Genomic DNA, 23,354 nt, shown 5'->3' with positions numbered 1-23,354 from the left:
ATTAGGATCCCTTAGTTGTCATTATATCTTGGAACCATCATACACATTAATTTCATTATTTTATAGATATATTGTAATAGAAAAATTAATTATCATATGAAATCATGATTAATATTTATAACTTAAATAAAAAATACCACAAATTTGAATTAATTGAATCATAAATTAAAATGACAAAATAAATATAAACACATTAAACTTTGGAGCTGAAATGTAACTTCCATTTGGGGAAATGATGTGATGACGTTGTTCTTAATTTGCTTGTATGAAAAGATTTATTTATTATAAATAAAATCCTAACCAACAAAACAAATCAAATCCTAACAAGTTATGAAAATAAATTAGAAGAATAATAGTATTAAATTATAGTTTAGAATCATGGAGAAAATTAGTGGAGATACCTATATTAGTTTGCTTGCATGTAGTTGTGTTTCTATGACTTTTGTGGGGTTTGTTTTGATATTGTCGTTGGCAACTTATTGGCTGGCATTGATTTCGTTAGTAAAACGTTGAATCAGTGAATTAATGGCTATATTTCATCAAAATAAACAATGAAATTTATCAATATACAGATATATAGGCCTACACTAAAAGTAAACGCCTTTTAAATGAGCATAGCTAATTAACTAATTGAAACTCTGCTTGAAGAAAAGTTATTTGTAGTATGATATATTGATGCAATTAATTCACTGTTTAATTGCGAAGATGAATTGACTAAACTCTTAAGAACATACGTATTATTAATTAGATCTAAATCCTATATATATACATTGATATATATATAGTTCAGTATGCATGATGTTAGAAGAGTTTAAATTCAATTACTTAAAATATAGTACTATTGTAATTGCGATCATGTTACGAAACGATGCTACGCTTTTTGGATGCTTAAATTATTAATAGAGGATCAAACTTATTATCGCACATGATATACAACCAGGCTAGACAAAATAACTTATAGATCCAACTGTAATCAATATTATGCATCACAAGTATTATTCTAAATTAAAATACATTGTTGTAAGTTCATTAAAGTTTTTCTTGGCGTGTGTTAAAGAATATGATCAGTCATATGAAAGTCACTTTTCTCTATTGATGTAGAGATATATAGCCGAAGTCTGGTGTCTAAACGACGATTTTCTGTTAAAGTCGGCTTGGTTTGTTTAGTATCGAATCAAGTTCTTATTTTGTTTCTCGAATATTTCATGGCTCCCGAGTTATTCAAGCTTAATTAAGCGAATTTTTTGAACATTTGATAAATGTTCAAAATAGTACTATTTCCTATTTGTCTCTGTGCCTTCGATAGTATTTAACATGGTACTACTAATTATAGAATCATATCTAGTTAGTAATTTTATATTTTAAAGATGTATCACTTTAGCTTCGAATACCTACATATATAGTCAAGCTTAGTTCGTGTAATTAACATAGTCAAGCTTCACTAATTATACCAAGAATTAATAATTTGGTGAGAGTTCAACTAATTAAGCTCCAGAAAATATGGAAGCTGCTTGGTTTATTTAAAACCTTAAATACTGTAATGTATTCCAGTTCTTACGTGACACCAATAATTTAAATTTAAATACAAATATTTTACCTAAGTTCGAATGGCCGACCCTTTTTATGCGCTACTCCTCTTTTCGGCCTGTCTACAAAAAGACAAACACAAAAATATCATAAACTCGAATTAATAATTTAGTGAGAGTTCAATTTTTCAATGTAATAATATTTATATCATAGTTTGCATGGAGTACATAAAATGTCAGAATGAGACTGTGGTTAGACTTAGATGTATTTGGACTTCTGAGTAGGTAAGTCTGAAAATCACATTATTTATTTTCACTATATACTGATAACTAATTAGGAGATCTGGAATAAATTTTTAAATACAATTACTCCCTCCGTCCGCGAATAGGAGTCCCGTTTTGCCATTTTAGTCCGTCCACGAATAGGAGTCCCAGTTTATTTTTACCATAAATAGTAATAGGGTCCCACCTTCCACTAACTCATTTCACTCACATTTTATTTAAAACTAATATATTCAGGTGGGATCCCTATTCCACTAACTTTTTTCCACCCACTTTTCTTAACATTTCTTAAAATCTGTGCTGCCAACAAATGGGATTCCTAATGGCAGACGGAGGGAGTATTTATTATGCATCGAAATCGAAATGTTAAATATGTTACTCGTAAACGTCAACTTCACTGCTCCGACATGCATATGATAAAAAAAAATTCTAGCTGTTTTTAAAGAGTTTTATAAATATTCCCTCCATTAAACTATAATAATTTTCGTTGTAACAAACTAATGAAGGAAGATTTTGCAAATTGCGTGGTGACTTGCACAACTTGACATTTAAATAATGATATATATATAGCTGTCACACTCTTAAGAATATTATATTCATCCATGCCAAGGATGAGATTAATTAAAAAGTCTCTGATTGGGGCCAGCAAGGATGTTAACTACAAAAAAACTTTGTTTGTTAGATTAACTCAAAAGTCTTTGATTGAGGAATAGCCAAAAGAACTAGTAAATGAGATCGTTAATGTACTTGTTTTGGAAAAAGAACTTTGATTCGGACTATAAGAAATCATAAGATCTAACAAAATGTAAAATGAAAAGGGGAAAATCAAATAAGATTCTTTGTTGCAATTATATGCCATACTAATTAGATCCAAAAACTTTATAAATATATTATTGAAGATAAATCTAGAAATTCGATCCGTTTTACATATACTAATCCGTGACACGAATCACAATAGCTCTTCTGATTATATAATAGGAGAAGTGATTATGGCTTTTGCATCCTCCATTAGGCAGCTACGAATCATTAATTGAAAGTGAGATGTAAATATTAAATAAATTCCAGCTTACCGACAACGCCGACATAATTAGCTTTTCATCTGAAAACAATTGAATCGGATCATATATATCATACATGTGTCACCCTTTTAAGTATTACTATAATTAATATTTGGGTGAAGTAAAGACAAAAATTATTAGGATTTTTTTATATAGGAGTATAATAAGAAATTTGTCAAAAACAAAATATAACTAATTTTTATGGGCGTTTAAAACTAATAACAAGACTATTAGCTATTAGTATGTGCGGATAGAATATTTCTATGATAGATTAATTTAAGTACAGCTAAAGAGACGATAAATCTGGTTAAAATTTGTCAATTCTCAAATATTTTGTAATTAAATTTGGACTTCTTGCAGAATTTTTTATATAATTACTATAACTTATTAGTCTTTAAAAAAATTAGGACTCCATATTTAATATTGTTAAAAAAGTAAAAATGTGAAGATAGCCGGTATTTAATCGCTGAAAAATAATTTTGAGTTTTTTCTATGAAATAAAAAAAAAAGTACTACCAAAATGGTAAAAAGTATATTAAGTAATTAAAAATGAAAGACTTGTTGGCATATAATAACGACAGTTCAACTCTTCGTCGGAATTCAAGCAGACACGACCCGGGCCATCATGTCTGTAAATACTTGAGCTTCTTCCATGGTGGCTGAAAACGAACTTGTAGAACAAGTCATTCAACCTATAAAATTAATGAAAAAGATACTCCTTTCACCGTTAAGTGTCACAAGTTGATCTGATTCGAATTTTAAGAAATGTAATAAAAATTAAATAAAAAAATTAATTAAATGTAAGTCTTATTTTTATATATTTTAATAATAAGTACTTCCCCGTCCCATTGAAGATGACCCACTTTCTTTTTTGGTTTGTCTCGATCAAGATGACTCATTTGTTAAAATGGAAACTCATTTATCTCTACTTTATTCTCTCTCTTTTACTTTAATCTCTCCACTTAACACACAAAATAAAATTGCATAAAATCTCGTACCGTCCAAGAAGGGGGTCATCTTCCTTGGAACGGAGGGAGTATAAAATAAATATGACGAGTAATAATAAACATACAGAAAATTAATTACAAATAATGGCGGATAACTCTCATGTCTTTGTCTGGACATTGCCCCAACCTCAATTTCGATCAATACGAGTTTCGGAATCGCAAAGAGGATACACCAAGAAGACAATTGCACAAGATGATGGAACTTAAACAATTTTTAACGAAATTAAAATTAATCGATGTCACATCATTCCCTTTGCCACATTGAATTAAATGTCTGCATATAACACTTTTTTAAATTAGGTTTGATTTACAACAAAGTCCCAAACTTTATGTACTCGTCATTTTGAGTTTTAAAGTACTCGTATAAAATAACGTCGTTCTTGAGTCTCGTTTTTACACACTAAACATAAAATTTATTTGGCGTCGGCAGATGACTTGCGTCAAGATTTCTATATCGAAAATGAAGACACGCTATTTAAGATTCAATTAAATAATGCTTATATGCTTCGGTATGATACTATAAAATGCAAATTAATATATTGTACAAACTCAAAACTTTTCAACACAGTTTTAATACAATATCAACACAGTGTAAAATTTCAAAATTTTAATGCCAACACAGTATCAACAAATATCAATACAACATCAATCATTGACTACCGTTGAAATTCTGTTGACATTTTCCTGTTATGTTTTTTTGTAATTTGTTGACATTTTTCAATGGTTCAGATCATGATTTTGATTTGTACAATATGCAGAGTTTTTATTTGATCACATTATATAGAGTATATAATAAAATGGTACTATAATTTTAGAATGTAAAGTGACATTTATGCGATGAATAACCGGCACAGCACTACATTAGAGACATGAGTAATCAGCAAAAACATAAATAACATAAATAGTTCTAATGTTGATCAAATTAAATTCCTTGTAAGAGACAGTAGTTCAATTCAAAATTAAAATAAATAGTAAAAATGAAATGATTAAAAAAATATACTAGAAATAAATTTCCATTACGCCTCTACTCTACAATTATTCTAATAAGACAAAGTTAGGAATAATACAACCACACATGAGAGCATACGTATATCCCATCCCCCCTTCCTTACTCACAACACTTTTTCATCATTACATACTATTTCGTGCTCAAGATATGCACGTCACATTTTAATTTAAAGCCCAAAACTATAATTCCTGCTATTTTTATAATTTTTATGTACATGTTAAAACTTCCTCATACACATGCTATAATATTTCCTAAATATGAAATTATTTTGTAATTACTTTAAAATATGATTTTTATCTACAATTGACAAGGTATAATACACCAATTAAGCAAGATAAGATACATAAATATGTATTGTGAGGGCACTAGTATGCTTTAAAAATTAGTGATACGTGGGTTCTACTTTTATATACTCCCTCCATTTCTAAATAATATGTACTTTGAGTTCGGCATGAGTTTTAATGTAAAATTGATAAAGTAAATAAAAGTAGAGAGAAAAAGTAATTAAAGTATTGAAAGTAGAGAAAGGGTCTCACTTCGTTAAAGAGAAAAGACATTTTTGTAAATTACAAAGACGGACTAAAAAGGAAAGAGTGCATATTCTTGTGAGAATCAGTAAAAATGAAAGAATGCATATTCTTCGTGGACGAAAAAGGTATTAGTATAGTATTTGGGACAAAGAACAAATGAAAATACTCCCTCCCGTCCCCGATTAATTGACACTCTTTTCCATTTCGGTGCATCCCTCAATAATTATCACACATCATTTTTACCTTAAATGGTAAGTAGGTCTCACATTCCACTAATTCACTTCACTCATATTTTATTATAAAACTAATATAAAAAGTAGGTCTCACATTCCACTACATTTTTGAACCAATTTTTTTTTACATTTTTTAAAACTCGTGTCCGGTCAAAGACTGACAATTAATCGGATGGAGTATATATTATCGTCTCTCTCTTCTCTATTTTAAGAGGTGCATATGCATACCTAAAAAAGACGCTATAAAAAGACGAACTCCAAGTTGAGTGGAAAGCATAATCATTTCGAAATTACATCCAAATTTCCCCAAAATGAGCAGCACTCACATAGCTCACCCGCTCCCCACAAACCGCTTCTCCTTCCCCCGCTCCACCCGCCCCCATCACCACCACCCGCCCCATTCCATCTCCTTCCGCTCCCGCCCCGCCCCGCTCCACATCCGATCCGCGCTCAACGCCACCGTCTCCGAAACCGCCGCCGCCATGACTCTCTACGACCTTCTCGGCATACCGGAGACCGGCTCCCTGCTCGAGATCAAGCAGGCCTACAAGCAGCTGGCGCGGAAGTACCACCCCGACGTCTCTCCGCCCGAATTGGTGGAGGAGCACACGCAGCGCTTCATTCAGGTGCAGGAGGCCTACGAGACGCTCTCGGATCCTCGCCGCCGGGCGCTGTACGACCACCACGTCGCCTCCGGGCTCCACCTCGCCTTCGCCGCCCGCCGCAACGGCAGATTCGATGAGGTTAGTCTCCGTTAAATTGTTCAATTTTTTGTTTCATTTCACATTGTGTTTTGTTGTTTTTGAATTAGGGGTTTCTGTTTTGGGGATTTTGTTGGATCTATATTTTTGTCAGTGTTCTAGTATTGATTTCGCTAATATTTCTATTTGTTTTACAATTGAATTATGCAATTTTATCTGATATGATATTTGTGGATAAATATTACTTTTATCATTCTGATTGTTGTTTTACAGTAAAGGTAGTTGAAGTATGAATTGAATTTTATCGTTGTAAAAAATTATTTGAATCCAGGTTTGTTCAACCAAAGTAGAATATATGCATATCTATTAGTAGTTTATTGGCTTCCTCTGTAAAAAGTAGGGAGTGGAAGCCATTAAGTTCTACTTCTTTTGAAAATATGGTCCTCTTCCAAGTGTCTCTTTCTCAGTTTCTCTAATCACAAGAATTATTAGCTAATGAGTTATTGATTAAGTTGACTCTAAGCTAGATACTGCATAGTATATGTGTGTTTATGAGTGTTGATTGTGCTGATTTATCTGCTCGAGGGTGTTCGGCTACTCAATATTAAACCGGTCCGAGATTACTCCAAAGATTGAATTGACCAAAGATTACCCAAATATAATTCTATTTTATCACAGGGGAGTCCATGACTCATAAGCCAATACTAATACGAAGCATTGAGATGTGTCCATCCAACCGAACAACATATGTGAGACTAAATCAAAGTATTCAATCCACCAAACAAACACCTACTCGCTTCACCCCTTCTTTGACTTCATGCTCGAATCTTAACCAAGAACTTAGGATTGACTTTGTGTGTGGAGCACTAATGATACTACTTTTTAAGATCTTGATTTTGCTGGGATACATGTTTTAGATGCTTGGTTTTGTTTCGTCACTCCTAGTTTCAAGTACTTGCTGTCTAACAACGCGTTTGAAATCAGGAAATGGAGGACAGAGGCGAGTGGAAGGATCGGTGGCAGTCTCAGTTGTCAGAGCTCAAGAGAAGAAGCGTGCAAAAGGAGAATGCCGATGGCATGTCATGGGGTGCAAGGATGCGCAGAGAGAGGAACGGAGTATAGTAGCCTTCTTCTACCTTTCTTTTTTTTTGCTGGTTTAGAAAGGGGTGTCTGGTTTATGCTTGGTAAGAAGGCAAACCATGGTACGACGTAGTTTTGACACGAATATGAACGCGAAGCACGATGTAATTGTATCTGAATATATATGTAAATAGTCTTCTATCATCAGAGTTCTCTTTAACTATTACTGAGTATTACTCCACTTCAATATCTTCGCCCTTGATTTCAACTTCTGGAATATTGGTGACACCAAGCGCACGGCCAAACTAATGCTATTTTCACCTTAGTTTTGTAAATTTAGATTTGACCTTTTGTTTCCAATATACTATTTACAAGCTTAATTGAGTCTAAATGAAAACGATCCTTTCAAGCATGTGTGTTTGGGAAGGGGATTGTGGCATACATAAAAGGGATAATTGTAATTTAAATTATAAATGTTTGTTGACTTTTGTTTAATCTCATAATTTTTGAAAAGGAATATAAAATTATAAGTTTTAAATTTTTGTATTTGTTTTATGATGGTTAAAATTGAAATAAATACTAGTATGACAAAATCATAGTACAATATGATAGGGCAACAATCATATAGTTGTGATCTGTTGCTAACTCATCAATGTAGTGTATTGAAAATGTCAACACAGTATATTAGAATGTCAACACAAATTTATGTTAAAATGTTAATGTGATCGTATTGACATTTTTAATGCACTGCATTAATGAGCTAGCAAGTTATGAGCTAGCAAGTTAAGTTATATTAGTCAGAATTAACTAAAAGTTATTACTCAATAGAAATTATCCCTAATAATAAAAGATGTATTTATTGTGGATATTCTTGATCCAAATAACGGAAAATGGTTCCATTCTCATGATAAATTAAGGGTTTAATTAGAAATCTACCTCTAGTTAGATTCACAACTATGAACCACGAATTCGATCAATAAGGGACGAATTCAACGTAGATCTTCATAATATAAGAGCTGAAAAAGTTCCTAATTTATATTCGTAATTAATTTTGAATCACATACTGTACCATAAATATTGCTTTTTAAAAAAGTCGTTGAATTGGGAAAATATCCCTATTGGTATTGGATTGTCTTTTTCAATGAAGTTATGGTGAGACAATTTCCATACGCAAGTTGCTTCTTCAATTATTATCATTTGATGTATAAGGTTGCATATGTCCAGGAACAGTAGTCTCTAGAGGGAATACGACTTCTTCAAAATATTGGTTTATTCACATATATGTAGATAATTACAAGGTTTTTATGGTTTCTATTTTCTACACTTGGCTTCTGAATTCGGGAAAATGAGACATTTGCAATTATTAACAACCATACAATTAAGTCTGGTTTCAATTTTATATTCTAAGGTTTCACATAGAGATCAGAGAGAGTATTATTTCCACCTCAATAAAAGTATTCTTGTAATAAAATAAAAAAAGAAAAAACTTAACCGTTTCTTTTTTTCTTTTCTTTTTTATGGTTGTGAATCTTCAAAACATTGTTGAGTCTTTTAAATGAAGAATTTTGAACGTCACTTGACGTAATTAATAATAGTACTAAAATTTAAATTGATAATGAAAAGAAATATAAGCACGCCACAAAAATAAAGTCTCTGAAGTTTTAATTGGAGACACGTCACAATTGTTGAAATGTTCTTTGGTTAAAGGAAATTAAGCCAAATTAGTCAACTAATCTCTTAATCTTGAGTACTCTTTAGTCTTTATTTAGTTAGTGTGATGGCTACAACTACCTACCCATAGTTTGATAAACCATAAGTTAGCTGATCTGATCACATTCTTAATTAATTTGATCACTTTATTAATTCATGATGGCTTCTGCCACCTAACGATCTTTATCATTGAGAAAGAAAGCAATTCTATTGCAATAGTTAAAAAATTAGATGGTTAAACGGAACATGTTCGGTTGTGGGAATAAGAATTTTCTAAGAGATTTGATCACATATATTAATAGATTTGTAGGGTGTGAAAACTTGTTATTTATTAATTATTTGATAACATCTTGAGTAAGTTAATATCGTTTTCCGTAAATAGAAAATGGTTATTAATAAAAAGTTATCTGGATCTTCTGTTTTTGTATCATTACGTTTGTCAAGAGAAGAAAGCGTCATTGATTTAAATGAACAATTGCATATGGACATGATTAGGTAGAATCGTAGCAACTAGCAACATTCACTTGCGTAGTATGCACACTGCACATATCAATCAAGGCAGTGCCGTAACGATTTTCATCAAATTAATTAAGGCATTATTACTATTATTTTATTACTACTAAATTGCATTATTGTAAACTATCCTCCGTCCGCCATTAAAAGTCTCATTTCATGGCGGCACGGATTTTAAGAAATGTTAAGAAAAGTAAGTGGAAAAAAGTTAGTTGAATGGGAATCCCATTTGTATAGTATTACTTTTAAATAAAATGTGAATGGAATGAGTTAGTGGAAAATGTGACCCTATTACCATTTATAGTAAAATTGAACTGAGACTCTTATTCGCGGACGGACTAAAATGGAAAAACGGCACTCTTACTCGCTGACGGAGGGAGTATATTATTAAAATGCATTTTTAGTTCATTTTAGAAAATTCAGATTTTTAAAATACAGGTATCATTTTAATCATTTTAAGTAATTAAAACGAACTAAAAATGACCTTCATGTTATCTAAAAATGACATACTGTGTGTTTGAGTTTTATGTTCTACAATAAAATTGAATTCTAGAGTTGTTCCTCTTCATCAATAAAAACAATAAAATTGAATTCTACATATTAATTCATCTTTTGTTGACCATCTAGACATACAAAGATCATTGATCATATTGAGATTGCATACTACTAGGAGAATTTCCTATTTGGTTTTCTAAATATATTAATATGTAAATAATAATTTTCACATTAATCTTCGATTTCGTTTTAGCATAATCGTGAGCTCAACGAGGGCTAATCAAAGATCCCTAAAATTTTAGAACATCTTCAAATCAATTCAAAGTTTCTTCTCACACATCATTAAAAACCAATTAGATCATTTTGCTATTTTGCCAAGCAAATAAAATTGTCACAATTTCAACCAGGGAGCAACAAATATGTAGCAAGTCATGCAAGCGCACGCACGCACTTTTAGAAAAATATTGATTTTAATTAATTTTACAAATTAGACAAATTACAAAACTAATTAAAATCATTCCATCGTCGACAAGCATTATTCAGTAGACCATGATAACAAAGATATTGGTAAAGCCACAAACCTAGAAAACTAATAATAGGTGCATCACACGTGATAAATATTAGTGCACACATTATTGCCCTAGAAAAATAAATTTGGTCATGCAATAAGCCCTTCCTTTTTCAACTCCGCTTCAAGCCCTCCTATTTCTTCCTCCGGCAAGATAGCCACCACCGCCCTCCCTTCGCCCTCGTTCGGTCCCGGAAGCACCAACACCGCCCCCTCGTCGCCCACTCCATCAACCCGGTAGCTAACACGGACCGGCTTTTGCCCCCTATACTCAAAATCATAAAATTTGGCATCTTCAAGGTTCACAAATGTCAAATTGGCCCCATAAACCACATAATCAACCACTCCATTTTCTCTCTCCATAGCCTCATTAATTTTATCTCTTATATCAAAGGCCTCCTCTCTCATCAGTTTAGCTAACACACTAGGCTCAGCATCCACTATGGGGAAATCAGCCTTCACCACACTCACAACTTGTGTGTTACCCAACATGCCATAAACCTTGTTCTCCTTTTCACTTTTCTTGCATATTGTCACAACATTTGGGCCCATTTCTTGGCCCCTAATTTTGGCAATGCATTTCCAAGTGATAGCTGAGATGGCCTCAAATGGGCCAAATTTAGGGCCTACTTTTGATTGGAGATGGGCCAATTGTGTTGGGGTGACATCAAAATAGAATGGCTCTAATTTGAATTTTGTGGGTGTCAGCCAATTATCACCAACCGGTTCGACCCGTTTGACCGCGATCGGATCTTCCACGACTTTTAGCAGGTCGTTGGAGATCACTGATTTTGTGAGAGATTGGGCCAAGCCGAATGGAGGGCCCAGATCTTGTCCAGCAACAAGGCGGCCCAACATGTTTAGAAACTCTGCGGCGGAGAATGCATCGCCGAGAACATGGGCCCAGCTTAAGCCCATTGAAGTTCCGCCACATTTAAATTTGGTTAACTGCAAAATAATTTAATAATGTTAATGTATAAGTACATTTAGTTACTCTGTATATGTAAAAATATGAATTTATAAGTTTATAATAATGTTGTGTATTTTGAGGTAGGCATGTCCATCGATTAACTATTGGAATGGTGAATCACCCACTTTAGTTAATAAGACGATTCTCTAAAATTAATAGAAGCGGAATCAAGATTTTTGGAATAAGTGTGCGTGAATTATAATTGAAAAGGTAAAAGATAGAAAATAGAGACGGTTATACTCAGATGTATGTATATTTGAGCTAATTTAGAAACATATATGAAGTGCACGTAAATACAAATTATTAAAAAGCTATAAGTAGAAGAAAAAGAAATAAATGTTTCAAACAAAACTCAACAACTAATAATAAATGAAACCCTCTTTAGGCGACTTGCTAGCTAGCTGTATTGTCTTAATTTAATTTATTGCCCTTACCAACTAAACGGCCCCTAAAATAAATGAAATAAATAAACCTATTTACACGTGTATACTATACTTTTCTTTTAGATTCAATTCATCTACTTGCCTATATTAGTAGTTTAGAATAAGGAAAGTATTTTCTTCAAAACAGATTTACAAACAATAACATTTTGCTTGTAAACCACGTTAATAGTACTCATTCCGTCTCATGTTACTCACACTTTGCATTTTAGATCATACATTTGGGATTAAAATTTAGATAATTAAACTACGAGTATTTTAAATGTAACAAAAACAACTCCACTTTATAAAAGAACACTTAATTAACTCTAATATACAAACCAAATACCCTAAATTTTACTTAAAATAGAATAGTATAAGTAGTTTGGGACGAGCGAAAATAGAAATGTGCGAGTAACATGTGATAGAGTAATAAACAAAATAAAAAATAATATAAATTGTCATAGAGTACTTCAAAAAACATCTGAATAATTAAATATTTCCTGTTAATGAATATTCCGAAAAAAATAGCGTTCGGATATAATATAAATACCGGGTAAAAGTAATGGTGCCTAGAGTAGAGATTTGGCTGTCTGGATTAAGTGACATTCTCGACTTAATATATATTTGCATTCTCGAATTAATTATGGTTAACTAAGTGGCGTTCTCGAATTAATTGAGGGGTTTTTTTTTGTTGCGAGCTTATAAAATATGCTTTATTACAATATGTTGGCCAAACATATAAATTTTTCTGGCAATACGTTTACAAAAACTTCACAATGTCACGGTGAAACGTACCATTATCTTCTAGTCTTGTACACATTTTTCGATTTTAATTAACTTTTGTCTTATTTCCCAATACATAAGTGTCTCATTTTAAAAATTGAGAGTAATTTTCGCACCTATGAGATTCAAACCATGTATATTTAACCTAATTTCATTAAGCAAAGCTATGAACTTATCGTAAATCACAATTGTTTATAAATTTACTTTATAAAAGGGATACATAATCAATGCTTGTGTGGTTGGTGGTTTCAATTTTCAATCCCCATCTAAATTAGAAAAGGTTTTGTAAGCCATGGAAAAGCAAAGAAACAAAACATCCTAAAAACAAAAGCCTAATAATTTTAGCCAGAAATAGCCAATGAACAATCACATAAGAGATTAATTCCCACTGCCAAACAAACAAAATATTCATTCCAACACTTTATCAAACAAAAAAAAAGAAAAAAAAAATAACAATCTAAAATTGTCAAAAAAAAATATTAAAAAAAAATTGCACCATAAAACTATAAATCATACCTGAATAAGAACGAGAGGTGAAAATCCAAGTTCGGGCCCAATGATTTGGTTGGAAACAAGGAGCTTCTCAAGAGATGCATCCCGAATTTGAAACCATTCCTCTAGAGTTTTGTCACATTTGGCCTCAAGAAATCTCACCCCACAATCATTGCATTTTATATAGGCCCGGCCCGATTCGGCCCGGCGAAAGCGCCCCGACGTGACCGGGTACTTGTTAAGCCAGTCAAACATGGGCTCCTTGATGGCAAGGATTCTCAAACCCTCAAAAGCTTGCCTCTCAAAGTAGTAGATTCCTCTTAGGTAGTGGAGCTTCATGGCTAAGTCCAAGTTGCCGGGCTCGTGCACTAAGTCCGGGTCGGTCGCATAGGCCGGCCCGACCGAGGATAGTTTTTTATCGTATATGAGGCCTTCAGTAATGGGAGAAGACACCATTTTTTTTTAATTTGTGATTTGTTGATTTGAATAGGGTTTTGTGGTGTGTGAGCTAGGAGAGTTTGTGAGGAGAGAAAATGGATTTGTTCTCCAATGATATAGGTTGTAGATTTCCACAATGTGACATGTGATTGGTGTCGTACATAATAGATTTATAGTTGAGATTATTTGTCATTTAATAAGGTTTTATATAACTAATTTATAGGTAGATAGTACTTTAGTAGGCATATATAGATTAATTAGTTTGTTTCACTCTACTCCTAGCTTCTTAATAATTGACCACAAACAATATGATTTAGTTATGTAGGGTGCACTTGTGCCTTATAAGGGCCGGTGATGTTTACAATGTAGTATTGATAAAATTACGAGTACAAAATTAAGATATTAATGATGTCAAATCGCTCTCCAGAATGACTGAACATGTGAGAGAAGCGAAACTAACCAATCGACAAACACCGGTTTCCAAATCTTGTTTATTAAATTTTCAAAAAACACTACCATTAAAACTAATAATAAGGCCTATATATAGGCAACACAAAATCCTATTACTAGTAGAAGCGAAAAGATAAACTCAATCTCTTAAAGGAAATTGAATTATATCCAAACACAATGTCCAACCCTATTTGACAACGAAAGCAAATTAATTCAACTAATTTATAATTCAAAACAGGAAAATAATTTTTAAAAAATAAACTCTTAAGTACTACACGTCTTTTTCACAAGAAGGCTCACACATGCATCATTAAAGTAATCCTCCCATCCCACATTTAAGAGTGTACAAAAAAAGATTGTCATTCTAATAAACTAACATTTCAATTCAACGAGAGTTCAAAATCCAATTTATTGATGTGATTAATCTTATATCATGTCATGTGTGCGTACATTATAGATGATCATTTAAGAGTATTGGTGAGCGGTGGGTGGTTTGCATAATTTATATACACACATTTACAGCCACAATTTAATGAGAATGACCGTTGATATGACAATTTTTTTACACAAATTTGACGACTGTCATGCGTTCTTGGCATTTATTCCATTTTGTATTCAAATTGTTCCAAATATATTGTGCTAGCGCATCCATTAATTTTAGCAAAACGTGATATTTTGGTAAATGTTTTCTTTTCTTTTACCCTCTTCGTTCTCTGTGAGTAAAGTCTGTGAGCCGTATTCCCTCTTTTATTATCTCATTATAGGTGAGTTATTTTCTATTTTAGTAAAAATGACTAATTTTTTTTCTCTCTTACTTTATTCTCTATTCATTTCTTTATATTTTTCCTTTCTACTTTATTCTCCTTTATTTAACTCATTTTTAACATATTTTTTTAAATTTCATACCGAAAATAAACACCTTAGCTTCATAGGAACGGAGGGAGTAATTTTTTATCAGAATGAGATCCACCTAGCTACATCTATATGTCACAGCTATGATGGTAACTAATTTTGCATATATCATTTAATTTTGTACTGAATACAGTAATTTAATACGTATAAATAGTGCAATGCTGTCACATCAAAAACTCACCCAAAAAAGAATGAACTGGCATATGAGTATACCATATAAATAACTCCACCGTACGAACGTCTGCGTTGTTGGGTTGTCGACTCGATAACGCAAGAGCATCCACAAGGGCTTTACACCAGCCATAGGCTAGTCATTCTCTCTCTCTGTCATATCATCAGTACTAAAATTTCATCTGCCACATCATCATTTTAATCAAATAGGCTAGCCTAAGACTAATTACAGACTAGCCGCAATAAAAATAATTCAATCTACGGAATTAAATTTATGATAAATTACGGAAATAAATTTACGAGACATATACAGAAAAATTTATTAATTTCATTTAAATAAAAAAAAGGTACATTGATTAAAAAAAATTACATAAATTACAATCACGCAAAATACGGAATTAAATTTACGACACAAATATGGAAAAATGCAATAATTTTATAAAAATTAAAAAAAAGGTACATCCTAAAAAAGCACATAATTAAAAAAATTAAAAAAAAATACATTAAAAATGCAATAAAAAAATACATTAAAAAATGCAATAAATAAAAAAAATGCATAAAAAATACATTAAAAAAATGCAATCGGCTAGCCGAAATTGAGCCCGCAATGGAGGCTAGCGGATCGGCTAGCGCCCGCAAATCGACTAGAGCTCGCCGGTTTTTTCGCCGAAAAGCTGCTGGCCGATTACAATGGTTCGGCTAGCCGACCGGCTAGCGTGAATCGACTAGCCGGTGCGCTAGCCACCATTGTGGATGCTCTAATGATAAGTGAAAAATGATGTGTTATTTATACGTAAACAATAATTTCCCACCAATTTATATATTGGGGCTAAGAGCATTCCCAATGGAGGTGGCGAATTCTCGGCGATAAATCGCCGGTTATCGCCGAATTATCGCCGGCCATTGTGGCGAAGTCGGCGATAATTCGGCGATAATGTTGCCGTTGCTTCGCCGAGTGGCGTTCTAACGCCGGATTATCGCCGAGCGATCGCCGGCCACTGTGGCGACGCTCGGCGATAATCGGCGATAATTAAAATTTTTTTTTTTTTTTTTTGAACCCAACGGCTATTTTACATTCCACCCCTATAAATATTTCCTCCACTTCCTCCATTCATCACCCACAATCTTCATTCTCTCCATTTTCAATCTCTTCTCCCAATCTTCAATTTTCATCAAAATTATGAGCTTTTGGAAGAAAAGTTCCCGATCGGGTAAGGATAAGGGTAAGGGGAAAGAGTCGAGTTCACAAATTCCCAACACGGATGAAGCAAACGAGCAGTGGATGCAGTCGTTGTTGGCGATGGGTTCTCCTCCCGGCCAACTTCCATACGGGGGTCCGTCTCCTTTGCAGACTCCTCCGGCGCGGAGACTTTCTCCGTACTTCAACTCTGCCGGCAGAATGCCCTTTCCAGCCGACGATGTGTATCGGCCCCAGTTCGACACCCCCGGATCAACCCCAGGCGACCAAGAATCTCAGGCCGCGACACTGAGCGCGGAGGACTTCGAGGTGGAAGAAACGCCCACCGAGCCGCCTTCTAGGAGCGGGAGGGGGAAGGCGCCGGCGTCGTCGGCTGCGACTGATACGGGTTCCGATGAGAGGCCGAAGCGGGTAAGGACTACTTACACTCTGCAAGAGTCCGAGCTGATAGCCGACTGCTGGGCGGACACGTCACAGGACGCGGAGCGCAGCAACTACCAGACTGAGATCATATTCTGGGAGCGGATTGCCGCGAAGTACAGGAGCCACAAGACTGCCTCAATGAAGGACCATGGCAGCGAGGCGATCCGTCGGCATTGGGAGCGCCTCATGAGGGACTGCGGGCACTTCAACGGTATTTATTCTAACTTGATGACTCACATGACGAGTGGCCAGAACGAGCACATGGTCCGAGATGAGGCCATCCGGATGTATAGTAGCCAGTACTTGTCGACGAAGGGCTTCAAGTATTGGAACATCTACGATAAGCTGAAGGATCTCCCCAAATTCCGGACGGGAATGCACGACGCGCTGCACGGGAAATCGGTGCGCTCGCGACTTAGCGTTTCGGAGAGCGAGGGGAGCGCGGCCCACATCGACTTGAGTGGGGATGGTCCGCACGAGCGCCCGGAGGGAGTGAAGAAGGCGAAGGGGAGGCGGAAGGGGAAGGGCGCAACGTCGGAAGTCGCGTCGGAATCCGTCATCGACTTAGAAAAAGCCACTTATTCGAGCAATGTCGCCAATCTGACCCAGATGTACACGCTGTACTTCACCGGCGGCGGGACCCCTGAAGAAAAGGCGGCCCTCTGGAAATGCATCCAACACCTGCAGAGTACGCTGGGGCTCGATCCCGACGCCCCTCCGGCCCCTCCGTCTTAGATTTTTTTTTTTTAAATCTTTGTTTATTTGCGTTTTTTATTTGTAGTTTTTTTTTTCTCGTTGTATTATATTTTCCAATGATTAATACAACGATGAATTGTTCATTATTAGTCTATTTATTAAATACATTTGTAGGGAAAATTAAATAATATAAAAAATAATGATGTAAAAATGAAATGTTGAGTTAGGGAGAAATAAGGGAGAAATAAGGGAGAAACCAATGTAGCACTTGGCTAAAAACTGGGGATAAATTTTGGTGCTGATGTGGCGCTGATGTGGCAGGAGTTAGGGAGAAATAAGGGAGTTTTTAGGGAACTCCATTGGGAGTGCTCTAAGGCCTAATTAAGGTATAAGGGTAAACTTAGGCATTTCATTAAAGGCTAATTTATTTTAAATCCATGATCTATTAGTAATTATGATTTCGCTCATAATTTATAAAATTAATGCTTAAATGTATAAAAACTTCGTGTATTTTGAAAAAGAAAGAAGTACAAAATTCAAATTCAGACCAAATCAAAATTGATGTAAAATTAGAAATACCTTGTCAAGTTCAATATCAAACGACGTCATTTAAATTACTTAAAAATAAAAATATTATTTAATTAAATTTAGACATCATCATTTATTATTAAAAAATGAACTTGACATATTACTAGTATTTATTAATATTCCCTCCGTTCCACAAAGTGTCTCAGTTTAACCCGGTGCGAGTTTTAAGAAATTGTTTAATTTTATATTAAATGAGTATATGTAGTGGAATAAGGGTCCATATTGAGGAGATTGAGATATATATTTAATGTATATTTTTTTTAAAATTTCAATTGAGACAAATTTTATTAGACAAATAAAAATAATAAAATGTGAAAAATTTTATGGGACTTAGATATTTTGAAACACTATCATAAAACACCATTTTCTGAAAATAGGTACTGTAAAAGAAAAAAGTGGGCGTCATTTTAATTTCAAGTCATTTATTTATGCTGTCACATCGCCCTTTATTTGATCATAATTTGAGGATTGTAGAGAAATATGGAGTAGTAATAATTTTATATAGTTGTATATTTACAAAGCGACGTGTGTCTTTCATTTATTATACGAAGAGCCTATACGTACAGATTTTATTTTTATTTTTTTGAAACAAAATAACGACAGTGGAAGAGTTAGGCCTGCTTATTCGGCCGGTTCTGGTTCTATCCGGTCCGGTTGACCGGGTACCCGGTTATAAATTTTCATGAATCTTGGAATCGGAACCGGAACCGGACCCGGCCGGATCCGGTTCAGAACCGGTCGGGTAAGAACCGGTCGGTTCCGGTTCCGAACCGGAACCGATTTATAGTTTTAATTTTGATTTATTTAAAAAATTCAATATTTAGAAATATAACAATGAATGCCAAAAAATTTAAATAAACACACAAAAATACAAATCAAAATATTGAAAATCTAAAATAATACAATAGTAACTTTTAACATGGAGTAAAAATATAGTTCTTGACCACTAATCATGTGATTTATGCCCAACTACGTCTCAAAAGTGGTATACAAAATAAACCTAGTCCACAGATTATGAAATTTCAATTCTTTAATATCTTTATTACATTATTATTTGTATTCACTCAGCAAAATACCTTCCAACAAATAAAACATTAAGAAGGAAAAATGAGTCATGAAATTGATTACTTCAATGATTGAGATATTCACAAAACTAGTAGTGTTGTTATTTTTAATTTTCTATATGCTAGCCTATTTTCACCCAGTATATATATATAGTCTATGTGTATATATGTCACGACCACAAACTTCCTAATGATAGTGACTGCATCTAAACGTGATTCAATAGCACCTTAGAGTCAAGGGATGAAAAATAATCATGATTTAAAAGAAGAAGCCTAGGACAAAAGTCTCGCAGGTGAACGTGAAATGGGACAACATAAAGTCAGAGTGCGGTCTAGGTTCACAATCCTTCTAACATAGAATCCTATTACAGCGGAAACGTCCAAGACAAGGCAGTATGTATGGAGACATACTACCCTGGGCTACCTATTGACTTATTCGAGGATTCATGCCCAACACCATCGCCTGCCCGTCCACGTTCAACCTGCACATTTGAAAATAACATGCAGGGCTGAGTATTTGATATACTCAGTGAGCACATTGCCAAAAACAGTTTTGATTTTAATTGTCAAGCCACAGTTGAGAGATCACGGGGTTTTTATTTAAAAGGCCCGAGTCTCTAAATACTTTTCCTTTCATAAGAATTTTGATTGCGCAATCACGTAACATAGATATACCATATCTGATCATTGTGTGAACCGGGAATGTGGCCACATTCCACGACGGTCACTGGACCGGCCAACCCCTTTTGTTAGCTCACGGTCCCCTTATGTGTACACTAGTCCGAGTAGGGTTTGCGGCCCTACTGGGACCCGAATTCGATTTAACATATATTCGCGTAGCCAAGCAGATAGTTAATCATAAAACAAAACATGGCATGACAACATACTTGAGCAAAATTTCACATTTTCATACTAGAAACACGTTTTAAAAGAATGCCCACCTCAAAAGCTAAAGCTCCTTCCGGAAATTCCTTAACTTGGTCTTAGATGACGTTCGAAGACGTCCCTTTAGGAAATAAAAGATACTTAATTAGATCTTTGAGATATCCATTAAGCTTAGACATGAATGCATCCTAAGTGCGATGATCTTTTATTCTTCCTTTAAATTTTCTAGAAGAGTCCTAGAATTTTTGAATATTAATTAAATCAGTAGATTTAATTAAATTAGTAAAATTATTCACTTAACTAGAGGGTGCTACCTCCCATGCCATTTATTTAAACATACTAAAAATTTGGCTCGAGGTCTAAATACTCGTTAGCGTATCGTAATTTCTTAAAATTAATCATTTGAGCACTCTTGCTAATTTCCGGAAAAATTAGACTTATCTTCGTGGAATTAATTTGCGGACTAAAAATTAATCCATAACATATAAAGGCCCATGATTTAAATAAATTCTTAGTCCATACTTTAATTAATTGGTGGCCCAAACTATTACTAAAGAGGCCCAAAAAAAATTAAGGGAGGCCCAAAACAAAGAAAAGAAGAGAGAAGTAGGGGAGGCCCAATCTTTAACCATAACCCATCGACATCTCTCTCTCATTTCTTCACTCTCTCGACCGAAACCCTAAGCGGAAGAAGGAGGCGGCGCCTCCTCGTCGCCCGTCGCTAGGAGCTCCGGTCGGCGCTTCCCTTGCGTCGCCGGAGAGTCTGATGCCCCTCCCTCACAAACCCTCGGTCTCAAACTCATCTTAGAACAAAATCCCCAATTTCAAAACCCTAGCTTTGAAGAAGGAGGCGGCGGAGCACTCCACCATCGTCTCTGCTCCAATTTCTCGGCGATTTAGCGCCGTCGCCGACGTCTCCGGCTGTGGTAGACGCGGCTTGACCCGCCTTGAAGACCAGCTCCGCCACCGCTTCATTCTTGACTAGCGGAGCCGCCTACAGGGAGGAGGCATCGCCCTTCGCGAAGTCAACCACCGACGCTCTGCTGCCGGTGTCACCGGCGACTCGTGCCGCCGCCTTCCGTCGGCGTCACGGAGAAACTGTCCCCTTCCGTCGCACTATCGCCGGAAAATCTCTCTAAAAGCTAAGTTCTATTACCCCTTTCATTTCTTAGCCCTTTTTATTAAGCTGAGGCAGTAGCTATGTGCGATTAAAACTTTGATTTTGGGGTGTAACTCACTGGAATGAGCTTGAGAAGATTATCTTGCTTATGCTAAGTGTTGTTTCTATGACTCTAAGAGTTGGGGTTCTACTGAGCTTTACTAATCTGTAGTTATCCTGTGAGTTTGGTTAAGAAGAGTTGGTCCCTTGATTATTACAGCTTGTTACTTGTTGTGAGGCTGGATTTAATATAGTTAACACTTGTGCTATGTGGTGATTGATCTAAACATGATGCAGATAGGGTGTTGGGGTGTTGAGGTGTTTACCTCTTGATGTAGTGAAGGAGTGAGGCTGCCCTTGTTGCTGCTTGAGATCAGCTCCTAAGGCACCAAGCTTTCTAACTCTCTCTGAAATTTGCTGGTTATTTGAGGAGTGTGGGAGGGAGTTCGAAAATGGTGTGGAGTGCTTTATAGGCTGATTGTGGTGTACTCTTGAGGCTTTAAATGGCTGCTGCATTGTTTGTTGCCCTGCTGCAGAAAATATCACTTTTAGTGATCTCCTTGTCTCTCCTTCATGGCTGCAAGGCTTGCATCTTTATGAGTAACTAGAATTAGTTATTAATTGGGGTTTGTTGGGATTTTGGCAGAGATTGAATCTGGACTCTTTGGCTCCTTGCTAGCTATTCTTTTGGTGGTTTATGGAGTATGTACTCGTGAGAAATAAATGGCTGTTGTGCAATAGTTGTTGCAGGGCTGACTTGCCTTCTATGGCAACTCCTTGGTCCTCTATAACTAAAGGAAATGTTGTTCCTTTCCTCAATTAATAGCCCCCTTTATTTTCTTTGTTTCCTAGTCACTAAACTTGTCTTTACTTATCTTGTAGGTGAGAGGAAAAGCATGGCTGCCTTGCGGCTGCCTTGAGACGTGGGTTAGCTGCCCTGAGTCGCCGTCGGCTGCCTGGGCTCGGCGACTGCACGGATATGGCGCGGTGGTAGTGCGGCGTGGGCTCGGGAAGAGAAGTCCAAGTGCAAGCTACCCTAGACTTTATTTCTTTGAGTTTTTGGTTCATTCAAGAGTATTGTAATATTAATATCCCATCTCATCCTTTTGTAAGACCATCATGAAATTCCAAAGAAACAAACTTTTGGGCATTATGTGGACATTATCTTTCGGGAACACTTAAATAGCATTCCTTTTTATTCCGCAACGTACATTAGTTGGTTTAGTTCGTTTGATTATTTCTTTAATTTTTACTTTGCAATTTACACTATTAAGTTCATCAAAGGCTCGAGTTCCATTTATTTTCACGAAACAAGAGAACGATAGATTTCTAGTTCGCCGTTAACAAAACGAAAGAAAGGAATTAAGGGTGCGGGTATTACAATATAAGGCTTATAATTTAATATAATTTTAAAGTAGTAGTATTTGATTTTATCATATATTTCTAAACGATACAGATGTGCATCAAAATATACACTATATAGGTTAATCGAAAAAAATTAGATAAACTATACAATATGTTAGTAATTGAAAGCATATCAAACGAATTTATATTTGAAGCACATTCTTTTGATATATTTCTAACTCAATTGAATACACAAAATGAGGAGATATCAAATGAAAAATATGTACTCCATAGTTGCTGGCTAGGAAGTTAGGAATAGGATTACTTTTATTTAAGTAAAAATATTAAATTTTATTAAAACTAAAATTAAAAATCTGAAATTAATATATTATCCGGTTCCGGGTAAGAACCGGTCGGTTCCGGGTAGAACCGGAACCAATAAGTTTGAAAAATACTAGAACCGGTACCGGAACCGGAACCGGTTCTCCGGTTCCCGGTTCCTCAATTACCCGGTCGGTTTCGGTTCCGATTCCAGGTATCCGAGAACCGGAGAACCGATTAAGCAGGCCTAGGAAGAGTCACTATATCTTATCAACAAATAGGAGCATCTTAAAAAAATTCACTCGTCACTAATTAATCAACCGTTA

General features: G+C 35.0%; 2 protein-coding genes and 1 long non-coding RNA gene across 3 annotated transcripts; 1 reads left to right on the top strand and 2 right to left on the bottom strand.

Annotated features, from left to right (window-relative positions):
* Nucleotides 1–5,941: 5,941 nt before the first annotated feature.
* Nucleotides 5,942–7,630, top strand: LOC125196803 (chaperone protein dnaJ 20, chloroplastic-like). Its single transcript, XM_048095430.2, has 2 exons — nt 5,942–6,388; nt 7,331–7,630. Exons 1-2 carry the CDS (start codon nt 5,957–5,959, stop codon nt 7,466–7,468), a joined length of 570 nt encoding a protein of 189 aa, XP_047951387.1. The 5' UTR covers nt 5,942–5,956; the 3' UTR covers nt 7,469–7,630.
* A 2,965-nt stretch (nt 7,631–10,595) lies between these two features.
* LOC125198304 (protein ECERIFERUM 26-like) lies at nt 10,596–13,963 on the bottom strand. Its single transcript, XM_048096680.2, has 2 exons — nt 13,404–13,963; nt 10,596–11,660 (listed from the first exon to the last, which is right to left on the bottom strand). The coding sequence occupies exons 1-2, from the start codon at nt 13,833–13,835 to the stop codon at nt 10,803–10,805; spliced, it is 1,290 nt and encodes a 429-aa protein (XP_047952637.2). The 5' UTR covers nt 13,836–13,963; the 3' UTR covers nt 10,596–10,802.
* Nucleotides 13,964–19,124: 5,161 nt separating this feature from the next.
* On the bottom strand, nt 19,125–21,905 carry LOC148927118 (uncharacterized). Its single transcript, XR_016128713.1, has 3 exons — nt 21,690–21,905; nt 20,261–20,325; nt 19,125–19,801 (listed from the first exon to the last, which is right to left on the bottom strand). It is a non-coding gene; the product is annotated as an uncharacterized LOC148927118 (long non-coding RNA).
* Between the last annotated feature and the right edge of the window lie 1,449 nt (nt 21,906–23,354).

This window comes from Salvia hispanica, chromosome 4 (assembly GCF_029641045.1).
Source record: "Salvia hispanica isolate PSC_SH4W2 chromosome 4, Shi_PSC_v1, whole genome shotgun sequence".
Classification (NCBI taxonomy): Eukaryota; Viridiplantae; Streptophyta; class Magnoliopsida; order Lamiales; family Lamiaceae; genus Salvia; species Salvia hispanica.
The sequence above is the reverse complement of the archived record's forward strand: the minus strand, read 5'-3'. Positions and strand labels throughout refer to the sequence as shown.

Excerpts from the sequence above, each read along its gene's own strand:
- LOC125196803 (XM_048095430.2), top strand. The coding sequence starts at position 5,957 with ATGAGCAGCACTCACATAGCTCACCCGCTCCCCACAAACCGCTTCTCC. Across the intron at positions 6,389-7,330 it reads GCAACGGCAGATTCGATGAG|GAAATGGAGGACAGAGGCGA; the intron begins GTTAGTCTCCGT and ends GTTTGAAATCAG.
- LOC125198304 (XM_048096680.2), bottom strand. The coding sequence starts at position 13,835 with ATGGTGTCTTCTCCCATTACTGAAGGCCTCATATACGATAAAAAACTA. Across the intron at positions 11,661-13,403 it reads CACCTCTCGTTCTTATTCAG|TTAACCAAATTTAAATGTGG; the intron begins GTATGATTTATA and ends ATTATTTTGCAG.